General features: G+C 49.6%; 1 protein-coding gene across 3 annotated transcripts in view; it reads left to right on the forward strand.

Annotated features, from left to right (window-relative positions):
- Rassf8 (Ras association domain family member 8) overlaps nucleotides 1-20,072 on the forward strand; it is a 58,669-nt gene extending 38,597 nt beyond the window's left edge. For all 3 annotated transcript variants that reach the window (XM_060384481.1, XM_021653403.2, XM_060384482.1), the window contains exons 2-5: nucleotides 10,136-10,317; nucleotides 14,149-15,038; nucleotides 15,707-15,851; nucleotides 16,249-20,072. In XM_060384481.1, coding sequence (XP_060240464.1) covers nucleotides 10,215-10,317; nucleotides 14,149-15,038; nucleotides 15,707-15,851; nucleotides 16,249-16,370 — 1,260 coding nt within the window. In that variant the 5' untranslated portion in view covers nucleotides 10,136-10,214 and the 3' untranslated portion in view covers nucleotides 16,371-20,072. The remainder of the gene's footprint in view (nucleotides 1-10,135; nucleotides 10,318-14,148; nucleotides 15,039-15,706; nucleotides 15,852-16,248) is intronic.
- Nucleotides 20,073-20,488: the final 416 nt, after the last annotated feature.

The following is a 20,488-nucleotide window of genomic DNA, read 5'->3' on the forward strand; positions in this document are numbered from 1 at the left end:
GACAACCTAAAAGTCATGTGCTAAAATATACTAAAACTAAAACCACTTGATAAGATCACATGTGTACATATATTACATGTTATATATGTGTATATATACATATATGGACCCCTTCTTTCTCTCCTTTTTTTTTTTTAATTTTTATTTTTTTTGCGCTTGATTCATTAAAAAGTACCTAACTGCAGAAGACTGAGGTGGGACCCCAGCCAGCAGGGAACTCGTTACTTATTAAACGAAAATGTGCCTTTAATTTCTTAGTGAAACTCGGAATCAGGGAAAGACTGCGCCTCTCAGCAGGAAGTGACTGTGGCTGACTCAGCTCCCACACCCCTGGGAAGGGAAGCCCTTGGGTTGACACTGGGGCAGACCCAGGTGTCGGCCTGCCTACCAAAAGGCTCTTCAGTGTGCTGGCCGGCCTAAGCTAGCCCAGCTGAGACGTCTGCTGTTGGCCTCTATGCCGTCGGTTTAGGTTTTTAGAACACGGCTTCACGCATGGCTTACACTGCTCTGTCCCAGTTCTCCTGAAGCCTTTCTTTTCTCCGGGCCACCTGCACCCTGGCAGACTGAGGCCTTGTACTCGTGAGGCAAAGGCAGAGAGGAGGAGGAAGGAGGCGCTGCCTCTGTGGAGAGCAGTCTAGAAAATCCGGAGTGAGCCTCTGCACAACGGTTGTTTCAGATCAGGTGTGTCGTCATTTGTGTGTCTGTGCATTAGTGAGGAGCCGTGACAAAGTCGACTTTACAATTTCTGCATGTAGCACTATGAAAGGAACAAAATGCTAAGGTGATATTTACACAAAAATTATAGAAGCTGGACACCAAATGCTACTAAACATTGTTGGGAAAACTACCGACCTAATAAGGACAGTCTGTGCTGGGATCTGTGTGCAAAACGAAGAACGTAGCCTGAATTCTCACCTCACAAACTGAGCGGGAGTAATGACAGATTTAGAGGAAAGAGGAAAAAATAGGAAACTCTTAAGCTAAGCTATGAATCCTCAGGAGCCAGACAGCAGTTCCTTGTGTATGACGCTGAATGCCAGGGTAGCGGAAGGAAGAGTAACTAGACATCAGAGGGAAAACTTGGGTTCAAATAGTGCCATCAAAAACTCAGCAAGAAACTCTTCTGTAATGGAAATATTTGCAATATTTGATAAAGGACTTATTTCTAGACAGTGTAAAAACTATCACAACCTAGTTGTTTTCTTTTTCTTTCTTTCTTTCTGTTTGTTTGTTGTTGTTGTTGTTTTCCGGATAGGGTTTCTATCTGGAAATCTTGGCTCAGCCTTGGCTAAGCTGGACTCTGTTTGTAGACCAGACTGGCTAGACCAGAACTCACAGAGATCTGCCTGCCTCTGCCTCCCTGAGGGCTGGGATTACAGATGTACACCTCCACGCCTGGCTTGTTTTGTTTGTTTGTTTTTGTTTTTTAAGACAATTAGCTCAAGACTGATTAGCTAACAAGCTGCTAAAAAGATGCTTAAAATTACTTCTCCAGGAAGTGTAAAAACAAAAAAAGAATAAGCTCCCTGTACACAATCACTGTGGTACAACTATGAACAAGTGAAACCAATGCACACCACTACACTCCCGTTAGTGGTGTGCAGAATGGACTGACCTCTTTGAAAAGCAGCCGGACGGTTTCTCGGTGTGGGATGATGTGGCCCGCAGGTCTCCTGAGTGTGCCCAGGTGCACCTAGCACACGTCCCGTGAAACCGTGCAGAGATGCCCCCCCCCCGGCTCCCCCCGAAGCTCCCAGCGCACAAATGGAGTGGCTGTGATGCTGGAAACACGGTGCTCTCACTGGCCGTGGCGTAGGTGGATAGTGGAAAGGCTATGCTAAGTGAAAGGAACTGGTCCCAGACATCAGTCCTGAAGGATTTCTTTCTGTCACGTCCTGAAGGGGCAGAAGGCCCTGTGGCCCTCTGAGCTGCTGTTGCTACAGTGGAGATAAATTACAGCATTGGGAAGTTGAAGCCATGCGTTTTGAAGTGTTTCAATCCCTACTTCATCCCCACCACCCCAAATTCAGGGGGTTATAGGGAAGGCCAGGGCTAGGGCAGTGAGTAGTACTGTTGGTTTGAGGCTTGCGGAGGGGTACGAACAGTCCCAGCTTGATTGTGCTAATGGCTTTTTAGCTACTGACTTACACAGCATGCTAGTGGACCTCAGGAAATGTGTTAATCAAACAAACTGGATAGTACAGGCAATTTTCCATCCTGCACTTTAAGCAAGAAAGACAGAAGGGCCAGTAGACCCCTAAAGAGGAGGCATGGACTCCAACAGTCCTGAGAAATGAACAAGCGTTGGTTTGTGTAAGTGTATAAAAGTTATGATTTTTAGGATTTGCAGCTCACGGCCCCTCTAATGGCTAAGCTGGCACTTAGAATGAGGCTGCTGCTGCGTGGCTCTGACTGGCCTTGGAGCAGAGAGCTTCCTAGAAATTAGATTTTCAAGTCATTAATCATTAAATCATAATAAAAAATAACATTTATCAGGACTTGTAGATAGGGTACGTCCGCCTCTCCCCCATCGGGGAGCTGTTGTATATAAGGTCCGTTGGCCTCATCCCCACTGGGGACCTGCTGTATAAAGGTCTGTCGGCCTCACCCCGTCGGGGAGCCGTTTGTACATCGACCACATCCCTAGGAGTGGGTACCACCAGAGAGAAGACGTGGGGTGATCATGGGCACTCAGTAATCCCGCTCCAGCCGTGAGCATCCTCACGTGCTCGTGGGAGCAGGCTTAGGAGGGATGAGCAGTCAGGCCAGAAGAGCGCCAGAAGCAGAGCATGGACACGGCGGGAATGCCCTCCGAGGAAGGGATCGCCTGGTTCTTGTGATGTCAGAGCCATGCTGTCTGAGGATAAATCACAAAGCTGAAACTGCGCGTGTGAATTGTACGTGCTTTCGAATGTTTCATGCTGTACTTTGTCCATGTCCGCGCACTCAGCAGAGGGATCAGTGGTTTTGTTGCCTGTGCTCAGTGAGCAGCCTGCACTTCCCGCAGTAGAGGAGGCTGCTTTAGAGGATCTGAGGTGACGCTACACGCGTAACTGTCAGCGTGAGGGGTGAGTACTCCAGACGAGGACTTCATGAGGAAACTGATCATTTTCTACCAAAGTCCTTCTTCGTGGTTTTTTTGTAGTGACATAAGGAACTGTGTTGTGTAGGGTTTAACCCTTTGCTAGACGGAGGGTCTTTGCTGAGTTGTTCTCTGGCCGTTCCATACATTAAATCAAAAAGCAGCGCTTCCTGCTGGAGGCCAGATTTAGACCTGCCCTTAACCATGGAACCGTCTCTCCCCTGTGCCCGTGAGGTGGGTGGCAGATTTTCTTCAAGGCCCAGTGACAGACTGCGGTTCTCTTGGCTGGCTTTGCTTTGCTCTGGTTTGGTTTTGAGACAGGGTTTTGCTATGTAGCCCAGGCTGCTTTCAGAGCTATGAACTATCTCAGTTCACACCCCGCCCTCGTACTCTGAATTGCCTGCGCATGCCACCAGTTCAGGCCCTACTCCCTTCTGTTTGGTTTCATCTATATGCTGAACTGTGAGGCAGGCCTGGCTGATTACATTTGCATGAAGCGATAGAAGATACGGTGGGGTCCTGAGCTGAAGGGTACCTGGGAGGGGGCGGGAGGTTTTATCTCACCTTATATCGTACTATGTTGGCAGCTATTCCACTGGTCTCTGCTGCCCTCAGCGGTCAGACTTAACCCTGCTCTGTATAGTTTAGCCCTCCTGTTCTCTGGTGCCTGCAGTCATGGCCTGGAGACCCACCTCTTCTATTTCATTGCTTCAGGGGAGGAGCTTTGGCGCGCTGTCTTTCGTCTTTCTAGGGAAGAGTGACCTCTGGTGGCTAAAACCACAAGCCCCAAACTAGTGAGCACTCCAGTGGCCTCTGCTTTATTGCAGAGTCTATCCTTGTCCTCACTTCAGATTGCGCCCACGCCCATATCCGAGGAGGTGGGTGTCTTCTGGCGCATGTTTACGGCTTGTATCGCTTGTTATTGCCCGCATGCCCTGTGTCCACAGTTAGCCTCAGTTATCTTCCCACTTATTTCTCTGCCACTCTTGTTTGATAATAAAACCTTAAACTTGAATTTCAACTCAGGGTTTTGCCCCTCTAAGTAGCGACTCCGTTTTGCCTGTTGGTTAAAGATTCATAGCCTGCCGCTCGCATCTCACCGGTCTGGAACGTTGCCTGGCCTCGTCCTGGAAGGGGGTGGTCTCAGCTTGTTCGTCTGCTCATAAGTGCAGCCTGATAGTTCTGTTCTCACAGCGGTCTTTCCAGGGTCAGCTTCCTGTGGCTGACTCTTTTCAAAGCATGGTGGGTAACTTACGGGGAGGCCTATGCTGCTGAAAAGGAAGGTGAAAATAACCTTGAATAGAAGTGAAGCAGAGGAATAGCGTTTCCTGTGGGTTATAGGTTACACTATGAAATGTGTAAATGTCTCGTTCTTTTGTGGGGATGTGGGCAAATAGTATGGATGACATAACTGTAGCAGTTTATACTTAATATAAAATTATTCTTAGCTTTTTTCCTGTGGTCAAAAGAATGTGTACTCAGAAGATGTCTTCGATTAAGAGCCGTGGGGCCCAAGGCGTTTCCATGGCAATACAGCTCCACACTGTGTTCAGGTCACAGTCCTGAGTGGGGATTGCAGGAACCAGAATGGACCCACATGTATGTCTGTTTTTAGGAAGTTCTAGCTTCTTAAAGCCATTTGTTCAGCTGTGACGCAGCGTTGAGTGTGTTTTCACACACAGACTGTCTGTGTAGCCCGTGGCATTCATGGTACGATACTGACTCCATTGCAAGACCCCAGGCTGTTCTTAGGAAACAGAACTCCATGGTACCTTCATGCGATGGAGAAGCACAGCATTGAGTGAGAAATAGTTCTTTTAAAAGTTACTGGTCATTCTGAATTTGATTTTTCTACAAAGCTCAGTTCTAATCAGCAAGTAGTTCTGTAATTGTACCTGGAACAAAAACTCTAGAACGCCTTTCCTCCTCATACGGCCTCATAATGTCACCAAAGCACTTAACTATTACGTTATTAGACCGTTAGCCGCTCCTGATAACCTGAGATATACTGACTTCCTAAGTGTGCATTCAGTATTTTAGTGTTAGTTGCAGGAAGACGGTGCTGTAACACAGTAGAGGGAGACAGCGTTGCTGGTAGAGGCCAGGAGAGAGAGAGAGAGAGAGAGAGAGAGAGAGAGAGAGAGAGAGAGCGCCAGTTCCTGCGCTGCAGTTACATGCACTGGTGAGACAGAGCATGGGTGCTGGGAACGCAGCTTGGGTTCTCCTAAGAGCAGCCAGCGCCCTGAGCGCCCGGAGCTGCTGTGCCATGTCTCCAGTTCCTACAGGTGTTTGTGCAAAGGTTCAGTGCTGTGGAATCACTCCGTGAAGTACTAGGGTGAGCGTGCCGGTGCTGGAGGCTGCGCAGGCAGCAGCTGTGAGGTTTCAGCACGCGGGGTGGGAGCCTTTGTTGTTGGCAAGAAGGATGGCAGGCCGGTGGTGGTCGTAAACTGAAGGACTCGGTCTGCAGAACTCAGGCAGAGGGGATGAGAGGTCAGAATGGGAAAGCTTACACTCAAAGGGTCTCTGCATTCCGGGGAAGTCCTCCGGGCCTTCGCCTGACGTACGTGCCCTGAGTGTTTCTGATGCACCTTAGTGAACTGCAGCACACGCAAGTTGGGTTTTGCGAGACGTGTTTCTATGTTCCACGAGCAGTGTGAGCAGCCAGGGAAGCTTCCGGTGGAGACTTGCCATGTCCCGGCAAAAGGAGGGACTGACAGACACTTGAACACTCCTGTCGGAAAACTTCCTCAGCGAAGCTTCCACTCCCTGGCTCGCTTCATTGCGTGCTCCTCCTCTGACACGGGCCCTGGCTCTTGATCAGCCCAGGCATCTTTCTTGTGATAACCGCTCGCTTTCGTGTTCACGTCTAAGTGCCTTCTAAGAAGCTTGATATCGTGTATGTAGATGCTTAATTTTTCATAGAGGGAGGTGGGTTGGTAATGTGCATGAAAACGCCCAAGTCTTGGCACTTACGCTACAGAAGGTTGCTGGAGACCACGCAGGCAGAGAGGCTTCAAGTGTTCGTGTGAAACACTGTCTGCACAAGTGCTGCCGCAAAGCCGGGGACTCCTGGGAGCCTTCTGTGACTGTCAAAATGCTCTCAGACACATCTTTTTAAGAAAGAAAAACAATTTTTAAAATATGTAAAATTTTGCATTTGTGTGCAGCAAAGAAAAGCATTTTCTTTCCTAGCGGTTTTATTTTATTTTTTAATTTTATTATTATTGTTATTATTATTATTTTATTATTATTATTTGAGACAAGGTTTCTCTGTGTAGTCCTGGATGTCCTGGAACTCACTCTGTAGACCAAGCTAACCTTGAATTCAGACTTTCTCCTTTTTTTGACCCCCAAGTGCTAGCCACACACCTGGCTTCCTAGCAGTTTTTACTGTGCTTCTTTCTGCTATTCATAGTCTAAGAAACTTCTAATCCATTAAACTTAGAGTGAGATGAATTCATCAGCATCCAGACTCCCGACCTCTCTCTGCTTACCCAAGCAGGTGCCACGTGGGCATATCAGCTGAGACATTCTGTTAATGCGTGACATGCCTGGCGTGCCTTTGCAGTTACACAGCACAGGGACACTTGTTGGCTGCACTCCAAAGCAGTGATTACGTGTCCATCATTAATCACACGCGTCTGCAGAAGCTGTTCGAGCAAACATCTGGACTCCTGTACTACCAAAGCTGAAATACTGCCTAGTGAGTCAGAAGGATAAGCTGCAGGACGACCACAGGAGCGTGATTTGTGTACAATCCTGCTTTACAGCAGCTAAGTACAGACCTCCGTCAGCTGTCCTTCAGTTGTGACTGTCCTAGGGCAGGAATTAAAGACTGACTGCTGCTGAAGAGTTTAGACAGTGCATTCCTCGGCCTTTTGTCCTGTGACGAAATACCCAGCATGGACAATTCACAACCTCTTAAGAAGAAATCTCTCCTTAGAGGTTTCATTCCTGATGTGCTGGCCCATTGCTGTGGCCTTTGGAGGCCGAACATCCTGGTGGCGGGAGCTTGAGGCAGCCAGGAAGCAGAGAGCAGGCCTGTGCTGCCAGAGCCTCCCCCGCCCCCACAGCTGTCCTGCGCTTGCTGCCCCCACTGCCTGGTGCCGTCCACGCTCAAGGCAGGTCCCACCCTTCTCCTGTCCAGTCAGCCCTGGACCCGTCCTCACAAATACACTCAAAGTGTGCTCTCCTCACCTAGACTTTCTAGATAGCCGGAACTCACTCTACAGCTCATACCCTGTAACACTGAGAGCTGTTTACCGGGGACAGAGTTCATGTCCAAATGCTCTGGCCTAGCTCTCAGGCCGTTACAGAAGCGGGGAACTGTGTGGGTTGCCCTTTGAAGGCTTTGTTTGAAGAGAGTGTGGGTGGGTGTTACAAAAATTGTCTAAGCACTTAGCAACACATTTGAAGTTTTTGAGCCGAAGATTTGGAAGGATTATGATTCTTCTGTGTTAGACAACCTATTGCCCATGCTCAGTCTCCAGGGTGTTGGGTCAGCAGCCCTGGTGGCCGGCGCTCAAGTCCAGGATGCCAGCAGCCCTGGTGGCTGGTGGTTTCCAAGTAATCTACGGGTTCTTACGTTTTTGTTTGTTATTTGTTTGTTTGAGGCAGGGTCTCACTGTGTAGTTGTAAGACCCTGTTCTAGGACCCTGGCTGTCCTAGAACTCACAGTATAAACCAAGCTGGCCTTGAACTTGCAGAGATCCATCTGCTCCTGCCTCCCGTGTGCTGGCATTAAATGAGTGCACTGCCATGGCGTGACATTTTCAGCAGCCACGACGTGTGGATGAGTGTGGATTTTGTGTCTTACTCATATTTATTTCATGAGTGGGTTTATTAAAATAAACTTATAACCAGTGGCTCAGTTTACAGAAATGAGGTGATTTACCAGTTTTTATGGTTTTTAGGAGAGTGTGTTTGTCATTTGTGTCTTCCTGACATAACCACATCACAGAATGTCTGACCCTGTGTGATGATTAGCACAGAGTTCATGGGTCACACCATTTCTTAAAAGTCAGATCCTGCCGGGTGGTGGCAGGCCTGAATTCCAGCACTCGGGAGGCAGAGACAGGTAGATCTGCCAGCCTGGACTACTGAGCGAGTTCTAGGACAGCTAGGGAGCTCAGCTACACAGAGAAACCCTGTCTCGAAAACCCAAGAAGGAAGGGAGGGAGGGAGGGAGGGAGGGAGGGAAGGAAGGAAGGAAGGAAGGAAGGAAGGAAGGAAGGAAGGAAGGAGAGATAAAGAGCTTCCTGATCCCATTAGTAGGACTGCTACAGGAGATAGGACCCAGTGGTGCATTGGGTTTATATTTTTAAGAGGGTTTGTCCAATGAAACCAACAGTGGGAAGTCGGCAGCGGCCGTCCCTGACTCCTGCTTGACATCTCTGTGGTCCCTCAGGCTGTAGCTCTTCTGTTGTGGGGTGGAAACATTATCCTCCCCAGGCCAGATTGCTGGTTTACGTCTGATGCAAGTTATCCCGGCTTCTCTGATGTGGGCTGTCAGAGCCAGTGTCTTTTATGATGCCCGATTTGGCCACTAGGTCTTCGTGTACATCTTCTCGTGACGCAGGAGTCACAGAGATGCTGTCTGTAAACACACAGCTTGTTCACACGCCTGCGCTCTGTACAGCCCGTGTGAACACCCACCAGTGAGCGCCGGCTTTCTCAGCTCAGACTCCGTGAGCCTCTGTCACAACAGTTGGTAAACCAACACGCAGCCTATTTTAGAAATGTCCGTTAAAACGTGCAGCCCATGCTCAGCACTGATGCTTAGCTTGCGTCTGAATGGCCTGTGTGCTATTCAGTCACGTCAGACTCTAGACAGCATGTCACTGCTGTGCCTGGGCCTGTTCAGCTGGGAGCCGACACAGGGCACAACAGCATGGCCAGAAGCCACCCAAAGAGTCATACTCACTGCCCTGTGGGGCTTGAAAGCAGACGAGGCGTGGCTCCGGTTCCACCTCTGCTGGGATGGTCTGCCTCCGCTCAGAAGTCTTTGGTACACCACCACATCTTTTTCTATCTGTGTAAGAACTGTCTCACTCTGAGCTTTTAATCATTACGTGAATGTACACAAACATGCACAGCGATTAGCAGAGACACTGTTTACAGTGCGGACCTGCCGTGTGTCCACTCTGTGGGCAGAGATCTCCTACCAGGGCTGGAGGGACCAGCCTTGGCCTTTTGACTCTGAGCAAGCTGCTGGCACCCAGCTCCCGTGGAGAACCACAGCATTTGGCGTGATTGACTAAGGAAAGACTTGTGGTTGGCACTAACGTGGACTGATTAAGGGAGTGGCTAAGCAGTGGACACTGCCAGCGGCGTGTCGTGTGTGTCGGGGGTGATTCTTGACAGCCAGTTCAACAAACCGGCAATGAGAAAAGGACAGACGGACACAGTTTCCTTCAGCTGGTTCTAGTAGCCCTGGTGTAAGCAGCTCAGAGAGACCTGGGAGGCCAGGGGGTGTGGCACAAGGATGGACACTGGTCAGTAAGATCGCACAGCCAATATGTTTAAAAATGGCTCAGTTGTTTATGGTTTTTGAAATGATGGGAACTTAAAAAAGTTCTCTGGCACTATCATAATGAAAAAAAAAACAGGAGAGACAGAACATGAGTGTGTGTGTGTGTGTGTGTGTGTGTGAGAGAGTGAGTGTGTGTTGAATAAGTAAGAATCTTTAAACCTGGGACATACCTAAAAGTTATTATGATAGATTCTAATCCCTTGGAAGGCAGAGGTAGGCAGATCTCTGTGAGTTCGAGACCAGCCTGGTCTACAAAGTGAGTCCAGGACAGCCAAGGATACACTGTCTTGTAAAACCAAAAAAAAAAGTGCTCATAAAAAAGTGCTCATGAGAGTAAAGAAATGCGGATCATGGGATCATGGGGTGAAGCAGGCCCAGTTGCCTGCTGAGCTCTGTGAGTCGTGCTGAGCTCCGTGAGTCGGCATTGACTAACCATGGTGAGTATTTGGTGTCACATTGTAGTTCACAGAAGAGAGGGGGAAGTTTACTTTATTCAAAAGACAACTCTTTACTTTTTTCAGCCGTGTTTCTGAAGCCAGAGCCATGACCTGAAGCCCTGATGACCACTGTCAGGGCCTCTGGGCGGCTGGCCAGTGCACCATGGAACTTAAGGTATGGGTGGACGGAGTCCAGAGGATCGTCTGCGGCGTCACGGAAGTCACGACTTGCCAGGAGGTTGTAATAGCCTTAGCCCAAGCTATAGGTAAGTAAGAATTGGCACTCCATGCTTCTCTGGGGTGTGGTGCTGTGTGCTCATGAGTAAGCTCTCTCAGAGTCTAGACAGGACCTGAAAGATAACTTGGGGACCATATTTTTGCTCATAGTTTCAGAGGATTCAGCCTATGGTTTCTTGGCCTAAAGATGTCTGAGCAGAAAACATCAAGGTAGCAGGGGTGGAGAGGAATAGGGAGAAGGGGGCAAGAGCGGGGAGGAGGGCAGAGGGATGGACATTTCCATCACACCATAATTCAGCTTCTGCTTGCCTGTAAAACCAGCACCACACGGATGGCGGTAGATTCTGGGGCCTCTGAGTGCAAACTTACCCCGAAAAAAGTACTTCCTGTTTCCACAAGGCACCAAGGTACTCTCCCTCCAAGAGAAAACCCTGTCAAGTGACACTGCTGTTTCACACTCTTCGGTCCATGAGGGTTGTGGTTTGAGGGGTTTCTGAGTCTGTCAGGGCGCCTCCTGTTGACACAGTGCCATGACCCTGCAGACCGTCCACACTGCAGCGGCCACGCCCTTGTCTACGCCTTCTAGCCACTTGCTCTGCCGGCTCCTTCCTTTGCTTACTTAAGCCTGGCTCAGGCAGCTGCCAACACCGATGCTCTCCGCCAGGTGCGTCATTCCATACTCTTCAAGCTCAGCCCCATGGCATCTCAAATTATGGACGAAATGTAGACAGAGTGTTTGCTACAACATAACACAAGTGACTTCTAATCCACTTCCCAATTGAGTCTTTTTCCTACCTGAAACTTCCTGAGGCACTCCTTCCCTGTCCACACTCCCACTGGAATTCTGCTCTACTGCAATCCTACCAAAATCACCCACTAATTCTTATTTACAGAATTTTAAGATTTTTTTTTATGGCCTGTTTCTCCAAACTTCCAAGTGTATCCAACAAACTGCTTCCAAAGGCCTTAAGAGCCACATGGTGAAACGTAATAATAGCATTGACCCTCCCCCCAACCCCCCCCCCCCATTGGTACCAGCTTTCTGTGTTACTTTTAACTAGTTGTTACCAAATACCTGATGCAACAACTTCATGTGAGGGTTACAGATTGTTGCATATTTTCAGGGGGATCAGTCCATCACAGTGCGGAAGGGACGGCACTCACTCTTGGTGGCTGTCTTGGTCCCTGTTCTATTGTGGTGTTGAGACACCTTGAGCAAGGCGACTTTTACGAGAGACCATAGTAAACATTATTTGGGGGCTGGCTCACAGTGTCAGCTTAGTCCATTGGCTTTGTGGCAGGGAGCATGTCGGCTCACAGCAGGCACGTGCTGGAGAGGTCGCTGAGAGTTCTGCAGAGAGAAACTGGGCCAGCCGTAGGTTTGGGAGACCTCAGAGCCCACCCCCACTGGCACACTTCCTCCAATAAGGCCACACCTTCTCCAGTGAGGACACACCTCCTAATCCTTCTCAAATAGTGCCCCTCCCTGGTCACTAAGCATTCAAATATAGGACACTATGGGGCCCTTGGTTCTTATTCAAACCACCACAGTGATCAACTGAAAGCGGATACAGGAAGAGACAAGGGCAAGAGTTTGTCTCAAAGGACATCACCCCAGAGACCTATTTCCGCCAATTAGGCACCACCTTCCTGCATGTTACCACTTCCCAGTCCGAGTCACATTATAAATCCATCAAAGGTTGGATCTGGTCAGGGCCCTAATTACCACCTTTAGAAATGCCATCACAGACACCGCAGATCTGTGCTCTGCTAATCTCCTTTAACCATGTGGGCTCACACTCACATTCCTTTCTAGTGAGCCTGGCACCATGGCTCTCTGGTGCATTTCTTTGTCTCGTTGCTGTGGGACGCGGAGCTGTGCCGATGCTTGATCTCAGCACCTGCCCTGTGCCATTGATCTTGAGTCTAGAGTCCATGCTGTCTGTTCCTGATGATCTTGAATGGTGATTTTTTTTTTTTAATTCTAGATGTTTACTTAAGCCAGAACAGACTCCTAGTTCCCAGAATCCCTAATAAGTTAAGCTCTTACTGTCAATTTCTGAATACATTTAAAATTGAAGAACAAATTAAATACTGTGGTTCTTTATTAAACAGAAATGAATACTTTAAAAATTGTTTTAATACAGTGAAGATGAAGTTGCCAAGTCCGTGTTTCCAGCCACATTTCCCGGGTCTGTCTCTCTTCCTGTTTTGTTTCAACTTTCTTTCTAATTTATTTTAAGCCTTTTTTATATAAAAAAGTACATATATACTTTATATAGTGCTGAGCTCCTGTGTATTAAACATACAGACACGTTTGTGTCTCCAGACCTCCACGTGGAAAGCCTCTGTGTAGTCGGGACTGGGGAACACTAACCAGCTCTCTGCCGCCAACTGCCCTCCGTCCCCGGCCTGCTTGTCATTCCTGTTTTGCGGCAGGCACGCCTCATGTTCTGTCCCCGAGTTCTGGGGTGCGTGTACCACACATCCAGGTGTCTGTGCCGTGACCCAGTGATGGAGAAAGTACGACTGTTTGCTCAGAATCCCGTGGTGCTGCTTCAGCCTCCACGCTGGTTGCTGGATGGCAGGGCTGGGCATTTTCTCTATAGAACAGTGACTAGCAGCGTGTGCCCTCTTTGAATCGTGATCCAAGCACCGATGCATACGTGTGAAGCTCAGAGGACAGCCTCAGATGTCATTTCTCACGTGCTTTCCGCCTTTTTACTTGAGGCAGTCTCTCACTGCCCCAAATCCCACGGGGATCACGGGGATCACGGGGAGTCCTGTCTGATGCCCTTGACTTGTGCGTGTGTGTGCGTGCATGCATGTACGCTCCAAGCTCAGGTGTTCATGCTTTTGAGACAGGTCTTGAGACATCTCTGCTCCGCCCCTGACATGCGTGTTTCGCAAACTCAGAATAGCACCTACCTTAAATGAAGATGTCTGTGAAATGACTTAATACCTACAATAGTATATTGTCTTTTTTTCTTTTTGCATTACATTTAGGTATTTTACTTATTTATTTATGGGGGGGGGGCTGCAACAAATATACCAAAGCTAGAAACGATTTTGCAGAACTCCGTTTTTTTGCTTCTGCCATGTGGGTCCCAGGGATCAGCAGGCTCGCTGGCAAGCATCTTCTCCCCTGAGCCGTCCTACTGGTCCTATATTGTCTTTGGAAAGTTTATTTCCATTCTGCAGTCAGTAGGTGCAGCCTATTTTTATTTAAGTTATTTGTTGTCTTTTTTTATTTAAGTTATTTGTTGTCTTTTGTCTTTATTGCCCTCTTTTTAAGAAGAACTTTTGAAATGTTACTGCCAGCATGGTTCAGACCCTTTTTCTAGAAAGTTGTTTCAAAGAGCCATCTCCACGGCAAAGCTCCCAGCAGTGTGAACTGTAGGCCGGCCGAGCCCTCAGAGCTCTGAGGCCTGGGCCCCCGCAGGCTGGGGCAGGCTCTCAGCTGGCTGGCTCTCACCTGAAGAAGCTTAGGCAGTGAAAATCTGTGCAGAGTTCAGAATCTCTGCGTAGCTCCTGCCCACCCCTCTTTGCTGTGGGGGAAACCATTGGCAATTTTTCCTTTGTTCAGTCTTTCTCCAGAAGTTCTGAACACTTACACTGTGACCACAGTGTCCGGTCTCTCAGTCCAGGGAAATCGGAAGTGGAATCTCTAAGCAGCCCGGAAGGATGCTTACAGTTCAGACCCAAGCCGTGTGCTGTCACAGCTTTGGGAATTTGGTATCTTCTGGAGCTGCCTGAGGCAGGCTGGACATTGTGATGCTGACAGTTGTCCGACGTGTCTTCTGTTGCATTACTGTCGTCCCCCGCTGCCCTGTGACTGTGCTCCGGTCTCTCCCGTCTAGGTCGGACTGGAAGGTACACCCTGATAGAGAAGTGGCGCGACACTGAGAGGCACTTGGCGCCACACGAGAACCCCATCGTCTCCTTGAACAAGTGGGGCCAGTATGCTAGCGACGTGCAGCTCCTCTTGCGCCGGACTGGGCCGTCCCTCAGTGAGAGGCCCACCTCAGACAGTGCGGCCTGGGTCCCCGCGAGGACGCTGGGCCGGCAGAGCCTGCCCCCCTCAGCCAAGCTGAGGCCTCAGGCGGACAAGTCCATCAAGAGGAGGGAGCCGAGGAGGAAGTCCCTCACCTTCACGGGAGGCGCCAAGGGGCTGATGGACATCTTTGGGAAAGGGAAAGAGGCGGAGTTTAGGCAGAAGGTGCTGAGTAGCTGCAGGACAAGCTCGGAGGAGCTGAGGCGGCTGATCCGGCTGCAGACGGGGAAGCTGCAGGCCATTGAGAAGCAGCTGGAGTCCAGCGAGGCGGAAATCCGATTCTGGGAGCACAAGTTCAGTTCCAGCCTGGAGGAGGAGATCGTGCGCCTAGAGCAAAGGATCAAAAGAAACGACGTGGAGATCGAGGAGGAGGAGTTCTGGGAAAACGAGCTGCAGATCGAGCAGGAGAACGAGAAGCAGCTGCAGGACCAGCTGGAGGAGATCCGACAGAAGGTCACGGACTGTGAGCGCAAGCTGCGGGACTACCTGGCGCAGATCCACGCCATGGAAAGCGGCCTCGAGGCGGAAAAACTGCAGCGCGAGGTTCAGGAGGCCCAAGTCAACGAGGAGGAGGTGAAAGGCAAGATTGAAAAGGTCAAGGGGGAAGTGGACCTCCAAGGGCAGCAGAGCCTGCGGCTGGAGAACGGCATCAGAGCCGTAGAGCGCTCCCTGGGGCAGGCTGCCAAGCGGCTGCAGGTAAGAGCGCCGTCTGGGGAAGGGCGAGCTCGTTAAAGGGGCCGGTGACACAGTGACGTTAAAGGCAGCCTGTGACGCAGGCCTGTCTGTCCCAGGGCTCAGAACCTAGCCCGCCAAGTCCAAGAGCCTTGCTTTCCTCAGGTTATACAGGAAATGTTAGTAGCTAAAACTCTACCATCTTGTCAAAACTAAGAACTCGAACTCCTGTGAACCAAATTGCTGTTCATTTTTAGTCAATTCTAAAATGTCTATGAGGGGAAATTGCGGCCCAATAAGCAAGATTGGTGAAGCACCAGGGCATAGAGAAACAAGGATTTTTATGACAGAACATATATTTAGGTGGCGCACTCCTGTCATCCCAGCACTCAGGAGGCAGGGAAGGTGGATTTCTGTGAGTTCAAGGCCAGCCTGGTCTACAGAGCCAGTCCAGGACAGCCAGGGCTACACAGAGAAAGCCTGACTCAAAACAAACAAACAAACAACAACAACAAAACCACCGTACATTTATTTTAACAAGTGTGCAGCGGTGTCCAGAAGGAGCCTGCTACCTGGGAGAATGGGGTGGCCCCCTCTCTGGCAGCTGTATCCATGGAAACCAGGAGTGTCACAGGCTCTTCTGGAGGCAGGCCCCGTTACATGCAGTCACTGCTGTTGCTGTTTCCAACCAGGACAAGGAACAGGAGTTGGAGCAGCTGACCAAAGAGCTGCGGCAAGTCAACCTCCAGCAGTTCATCCAGCAGACAGGGACAAAGGTCACGGTGCTGCCGGCCGAGCCCACGGAGATTGAGGCCTCACAGGCGGACATCGAGACAGGTAAGGCCTACCACATTGTCCCGGGTGCATCACCCAGCATGGCATCCCTGAGGAGAGCGGGAGCATCGGGCAGTGCGCACTCGGAAGGTCTTAAAGGCCGTCCTGACTCCACCTGTTTACCAGGTTCACATAAAGATGAGGGCCCTGTTTGTTTACATCCCAGCTTCCCCGGCCTCCCCTCCTGAGTCTTAGTTCGCCTGTGCTCCTGGTTGAAGCCTCCCACTGTGCGCTGCAGCCTCAGCCTCAGCGGGAGGAGCAGCCGGCACACTGGCAGCAGACTCACTGCCTGCTCGCACACCTGCCTCCTCCTCCCGACCCCGGCCGCTCTTGGCAGTGCGGTCTGTTCCCCAGCTCTCTGGGGCCGGAAGATGACCACATGGCTCTGTTTCCTGTCTAGAGGTGCCATTTCAGTCTGGGTCCCTGAAGCGGCCTGGCTCCTCCCGGCAGCTGCCCAGCAACCTCCGCATTCTGCAGAGCCCCGTGGCCTCCGGCTTCAACCCTGAGGGCATCTACGTTTAACTAACGCTGTCTTGGGGCAGGACCAGCAAGGTACCATGGACAGTGAACTCCTTGAGTTTGTGCCAATCCAACAGCGTGTCTGTTCAAAGCCGCATCCTCCCTGCCAGTCACGAGCCACTCGGAGCCACGCCCTGTGCACTGATGCCGACACGACACAGAGCCTGTTCGCACTCGCAGTATTGACACGGCGTCCAGCAGCTGGAATGCAAAGCCTTTGTTCTTATCTGTAGCATTTGAGAGCGTTAAGAAAGTATTAATCTCTGTTTATACACGAATAAACCCTGAGTTAAGAGTAAAGGAGTTATGTGACTGCTTAGTTTAATTTATTCCTTGTACCCGATTAACGTATGAATGTTGCTTTTTTTACTGTTTTATTAACACAGCCTGTGATTTGATTATGTTAAATTTCGTGGGATTCTGATGTGTGCATGTGGGCACACTCCGTCCGGGCTTTGTCACATGCAGGCCTCCTGGGGCGCTCCACCATGCCGACTGACTCCAGCGGAGCCTGCGCACACGGAAGCCTGTTCCCGCCTTGCTTACGTGAGATATTTCAGCTTTCTGGTCCGAGAGGTAACCGTTCCTTCACAGTATTTCCACATGGCATCACAGAAACACCTTTCAGGAGGTAAACCGTTCTCGGACAGTGTTTGCTTGTGACTGTCAGCGGTGTCACTGGCTGCCGTGGGCTTCCTGGGCACTCGGAGAGGTCCTCCCGCCTTACCGCCTCCTCCCTGGGGTCCTCGTGACTGACGGGGTGTGAGAAGGACCTGGGGCCGAGGTGGCGTGCTTTGGGAATCACAGGCCAGGTGATGCGTTTCCCTGAGCAGCACGGCCGTGCCAGCAGGGTGAGTGCTGCCCGTGGATCTGAAGCATGGACTGTGCATTTTCTCTAGTCATAGAGACAAGCAGAGAGCAGTCAGGTATTTTTTACCAAGGAAATAAAGTTAAATTGAGAGTATTTTTTTAAGTTTGACTCTATAGGACATTAGTCTCCGTTTATATTTATATCATTTGTGTGTAAAGCCAAAACTGGGTCAGAGCTTCTCTCACGAGCAGCGACTTAACTATGCTCACCTGCAGTGTGTAGACGGGAGCTGCCGATGCCGGTGCAGACTGCACGTTCTGAGCAAGCCTGGCACGGTGTAACTGAGACTCAGTTCGCAGCTTCAGGCAGTCCATGATCCTGAAGAGAGCGCGCCCTCCGAAGGCGGCGGTGTCCCAGCGCGCCCAGCCCACTTTTATTTTAATGACTGTTTGAAGAAGCAGAGACTGCGCCTCTACAGGCCTCCAGTGAAGTTAAGAATGGTTGTGAAACACGTTCGTGAGAACCGGCCGGCAGCGTTGCCTTCTTACCTCAGCTGAAATGCTCTGTGGGTCCTCGCTAACCCAGCTCATCTTGCCACCACTGCTCTGCAGAGGACTTGAGAAGTAAACTATTCTTTCTGAAATAACCGACCCCTGTAGACATTTGCTACAGATTTGTAATGATTGTTTCATATCTGTATATCTGAAAGTAATAATTCAAAGTCAAAGTAATTTGTAGCCTTTGTGACAATGATTCCATACGCCCGACACATGCCTTACTCTTAAAGACTCCCGTACTGAGTCGTTCTATTGTTCAGCTAAATTGAAACCTTGATTACAAAGAAAAGCACTGTACAAATGGATTGTCTTCCATTTAAACCAAAATGCTACCTTCGGGTGAGGTAAGCGCTGTGAGAAGTGAAAGGTGAAGCTGGGCACAGTGGCTCACGCCATAGTTCCAGCACTCAGGAGGCTGAGGTGGGACAGTAGCCACAAGACCCAGGCCCTCCTCAGCCACATAGAAAGTCTAGATCTAGTGTGAGGCCCTGTCTCAAAAATAGAAAGGGGGGAGGTGCACAGATTGCTCGGCACACCCGGCAAAGCACAGCGTGCGAGCGAGCGAGCTCGGGTGTGACTGCAGACTTACCTGGGGACTGAAAAGGAGGCCCGTGCCACCAGCTCCCGGCGGCTGCGGCTCCCCAGCAGTGGCACAGTTAAGATACACCAACCTCAGAACCCCGAGGCTGCCAGCTACTCTCCAGGCCTCTTCCCACACAGAATCTGTCTCCCTGACAGGTGGGCAGGCGGGAGGGGTGTGGCCATGTGAGCTCACAAACTATGCTGTGTCACTAGTCACAGGACCCCGGCAAGCACACTGCTGTCCAGCGTTTTCTAAATCCTTTTTAGCTAGGGAAGACAACTAATTTCTATGGGAGCATCTGAAAATATTTTAATCTGCTGTCACTATTTTTACCTATTGTGACTACAAATGAATTGGCTTAAGAACTCTATGTTTGCCCACATTTCAGGGGTGTAGGCAATGGTATTCAAAAAATGCCAAATGTAAAATTTTGCATATGGGAAAATATTCAGTTTCTAAATAATAAATAAGATTATAAACTTCTGTGTCTTCTAAATTAGTACTTGCAGGTTATGTTATGTGGTTTTTCTACAGGTAAAATATATTGCAAGTTTCTTTTCTTACCAATGGATAATTTGAATATCATTGGTCTGTTTGGCCTCTAGAGCATCGTCGTTCTCAGAGAATCACCCACAGTGGGTTACCTCAGTTTTCCGTGTGTGTTTTATTTTCTCGTTTCCTTTATCTTTTGGTTGTTAACACTCCTTTTTGGTCTCAGTGAACATGGGAGTTTTTATATGCGGGGCTCCGGTTGGTGTTGAGAGAAGTTGCCGTCTGAATGCACAGCTCTGAGTGGGCCCCAGCATGCTGGAGTTGAAATCAGCCGTGAACCAGGGCTCCCTGCAGGAGGCCTGCACGGTGAAGACACAGGCAGGCGGCATGCAGTGGCCATGACACAGCAGCACTGCTCCCGCAGCTGCTCGTAAGAGACACCCAGTCAGGACTTTAATAGGATGAGGAAATGATGTGGAAAGGACAGACACCTGATGTCAGGCATGCGCAGGCAGACGCAGGCAGTGCTGGGCATCACCGTTGACCGGCCAGGCCTTAATTTATGGTAAATGATGCTGTGAGTCCTTCTCCAGCGCAAGCCTGTCCTGGTCAGCGGCCGCTGTGGTGAAGCCAGCTCCTAAGTATTCCTGTTGTGCCGTCAGTGTTTTTAAGTTGCATGTCTGTGCTGTCTGCTGTGGCTTTAAGTTCCCGGAGAGGCTGCCGCGTCAGGTCACAGCCATCAGTATTTATTCAGTATTGCTGCTCCGAATTTCCCCTGCGCTTCGACGCCAGGACAGTGTCCGGGGCGGAGCTGCGGGAAGGAGCACCTTCCTGTGCATTTTATATATTTTTAGAAACCAAATGGCTGCAGGTGGCTGTTTAGTATGCTATTAAACCAGCAGGACTCTAAAGGCAATAACCTTATGCACATATATGGGGGGAGGGGAAGAATGAACACAGGTTTACAGCCAGACATGGTAATAGCCCTTCAATGTATTTCTCAGTGTCTCTTCAGTGACCTAGAGGGATTTGAGTTGCTGCAGCTTTACACAGAAAATGTCCACACTTGCTGATCGTGGGCCATAACTATGCTTTCAGTACTACTTTGCTGATGTATAAATAAGAAATCTGTAACGTGTACTATATGTAATTATTTTCTTTTGACTTTATTTCAAAATGTATATTTTCTGATTATTATCATGAGCTATAAAGCGAAAGATCAATATCTGATATTCTCCCAAATAATAAATTTTCAAGATTCATTGGGGTAGTATAATTGTTGCTTTTTTTTCTCATATACTTAATACTTTAAGATATGATTTTGCTTCCTCTGAAAGATGTCAAAGAAAGTAGGTCTACGTATGAGTGGTTTTTTTAATGACATTTTGCTAAGTGCAGTGTTAACCTGAAGGATTATCTAATGCTCAGAAGGTAGCAGGTAGGCCTGGGAGATGCTCACTAGGAAAAATGCCTACTGTACACGCCTGAGACCTGAGGTCAGGTGCTTGGCCTCCCTGTGAAACACGGCACACACCAGTAGCATTGGTGCCAGGCACCAAAGACAGGCAGGCCCCGGAGCTCATGTGCCGGCCAGCCAAGCCAAATGGCAGGCTCCAAGTTCAGTGGGAGACCCTGCCTCACTCCGAAGATGGAAGGTGATAGGAGAATGGGACCCGCA

The sequence above is a fragment of the Meriones unguiculatus genome, chromosome 5 (genome assembly GCF_030254825.1).
Source record: "Meriones unguiculatus strain TT.TT164.6M chromosome 5, Bangor_MerUng_6.1, whole genome shotgun sequence".
Lineage (NCBI taxonomy): Eukaryota > Metazoa > Chordata > Mammalia > Rodentia > Muridae > Meriones > Meriones unguiculatus.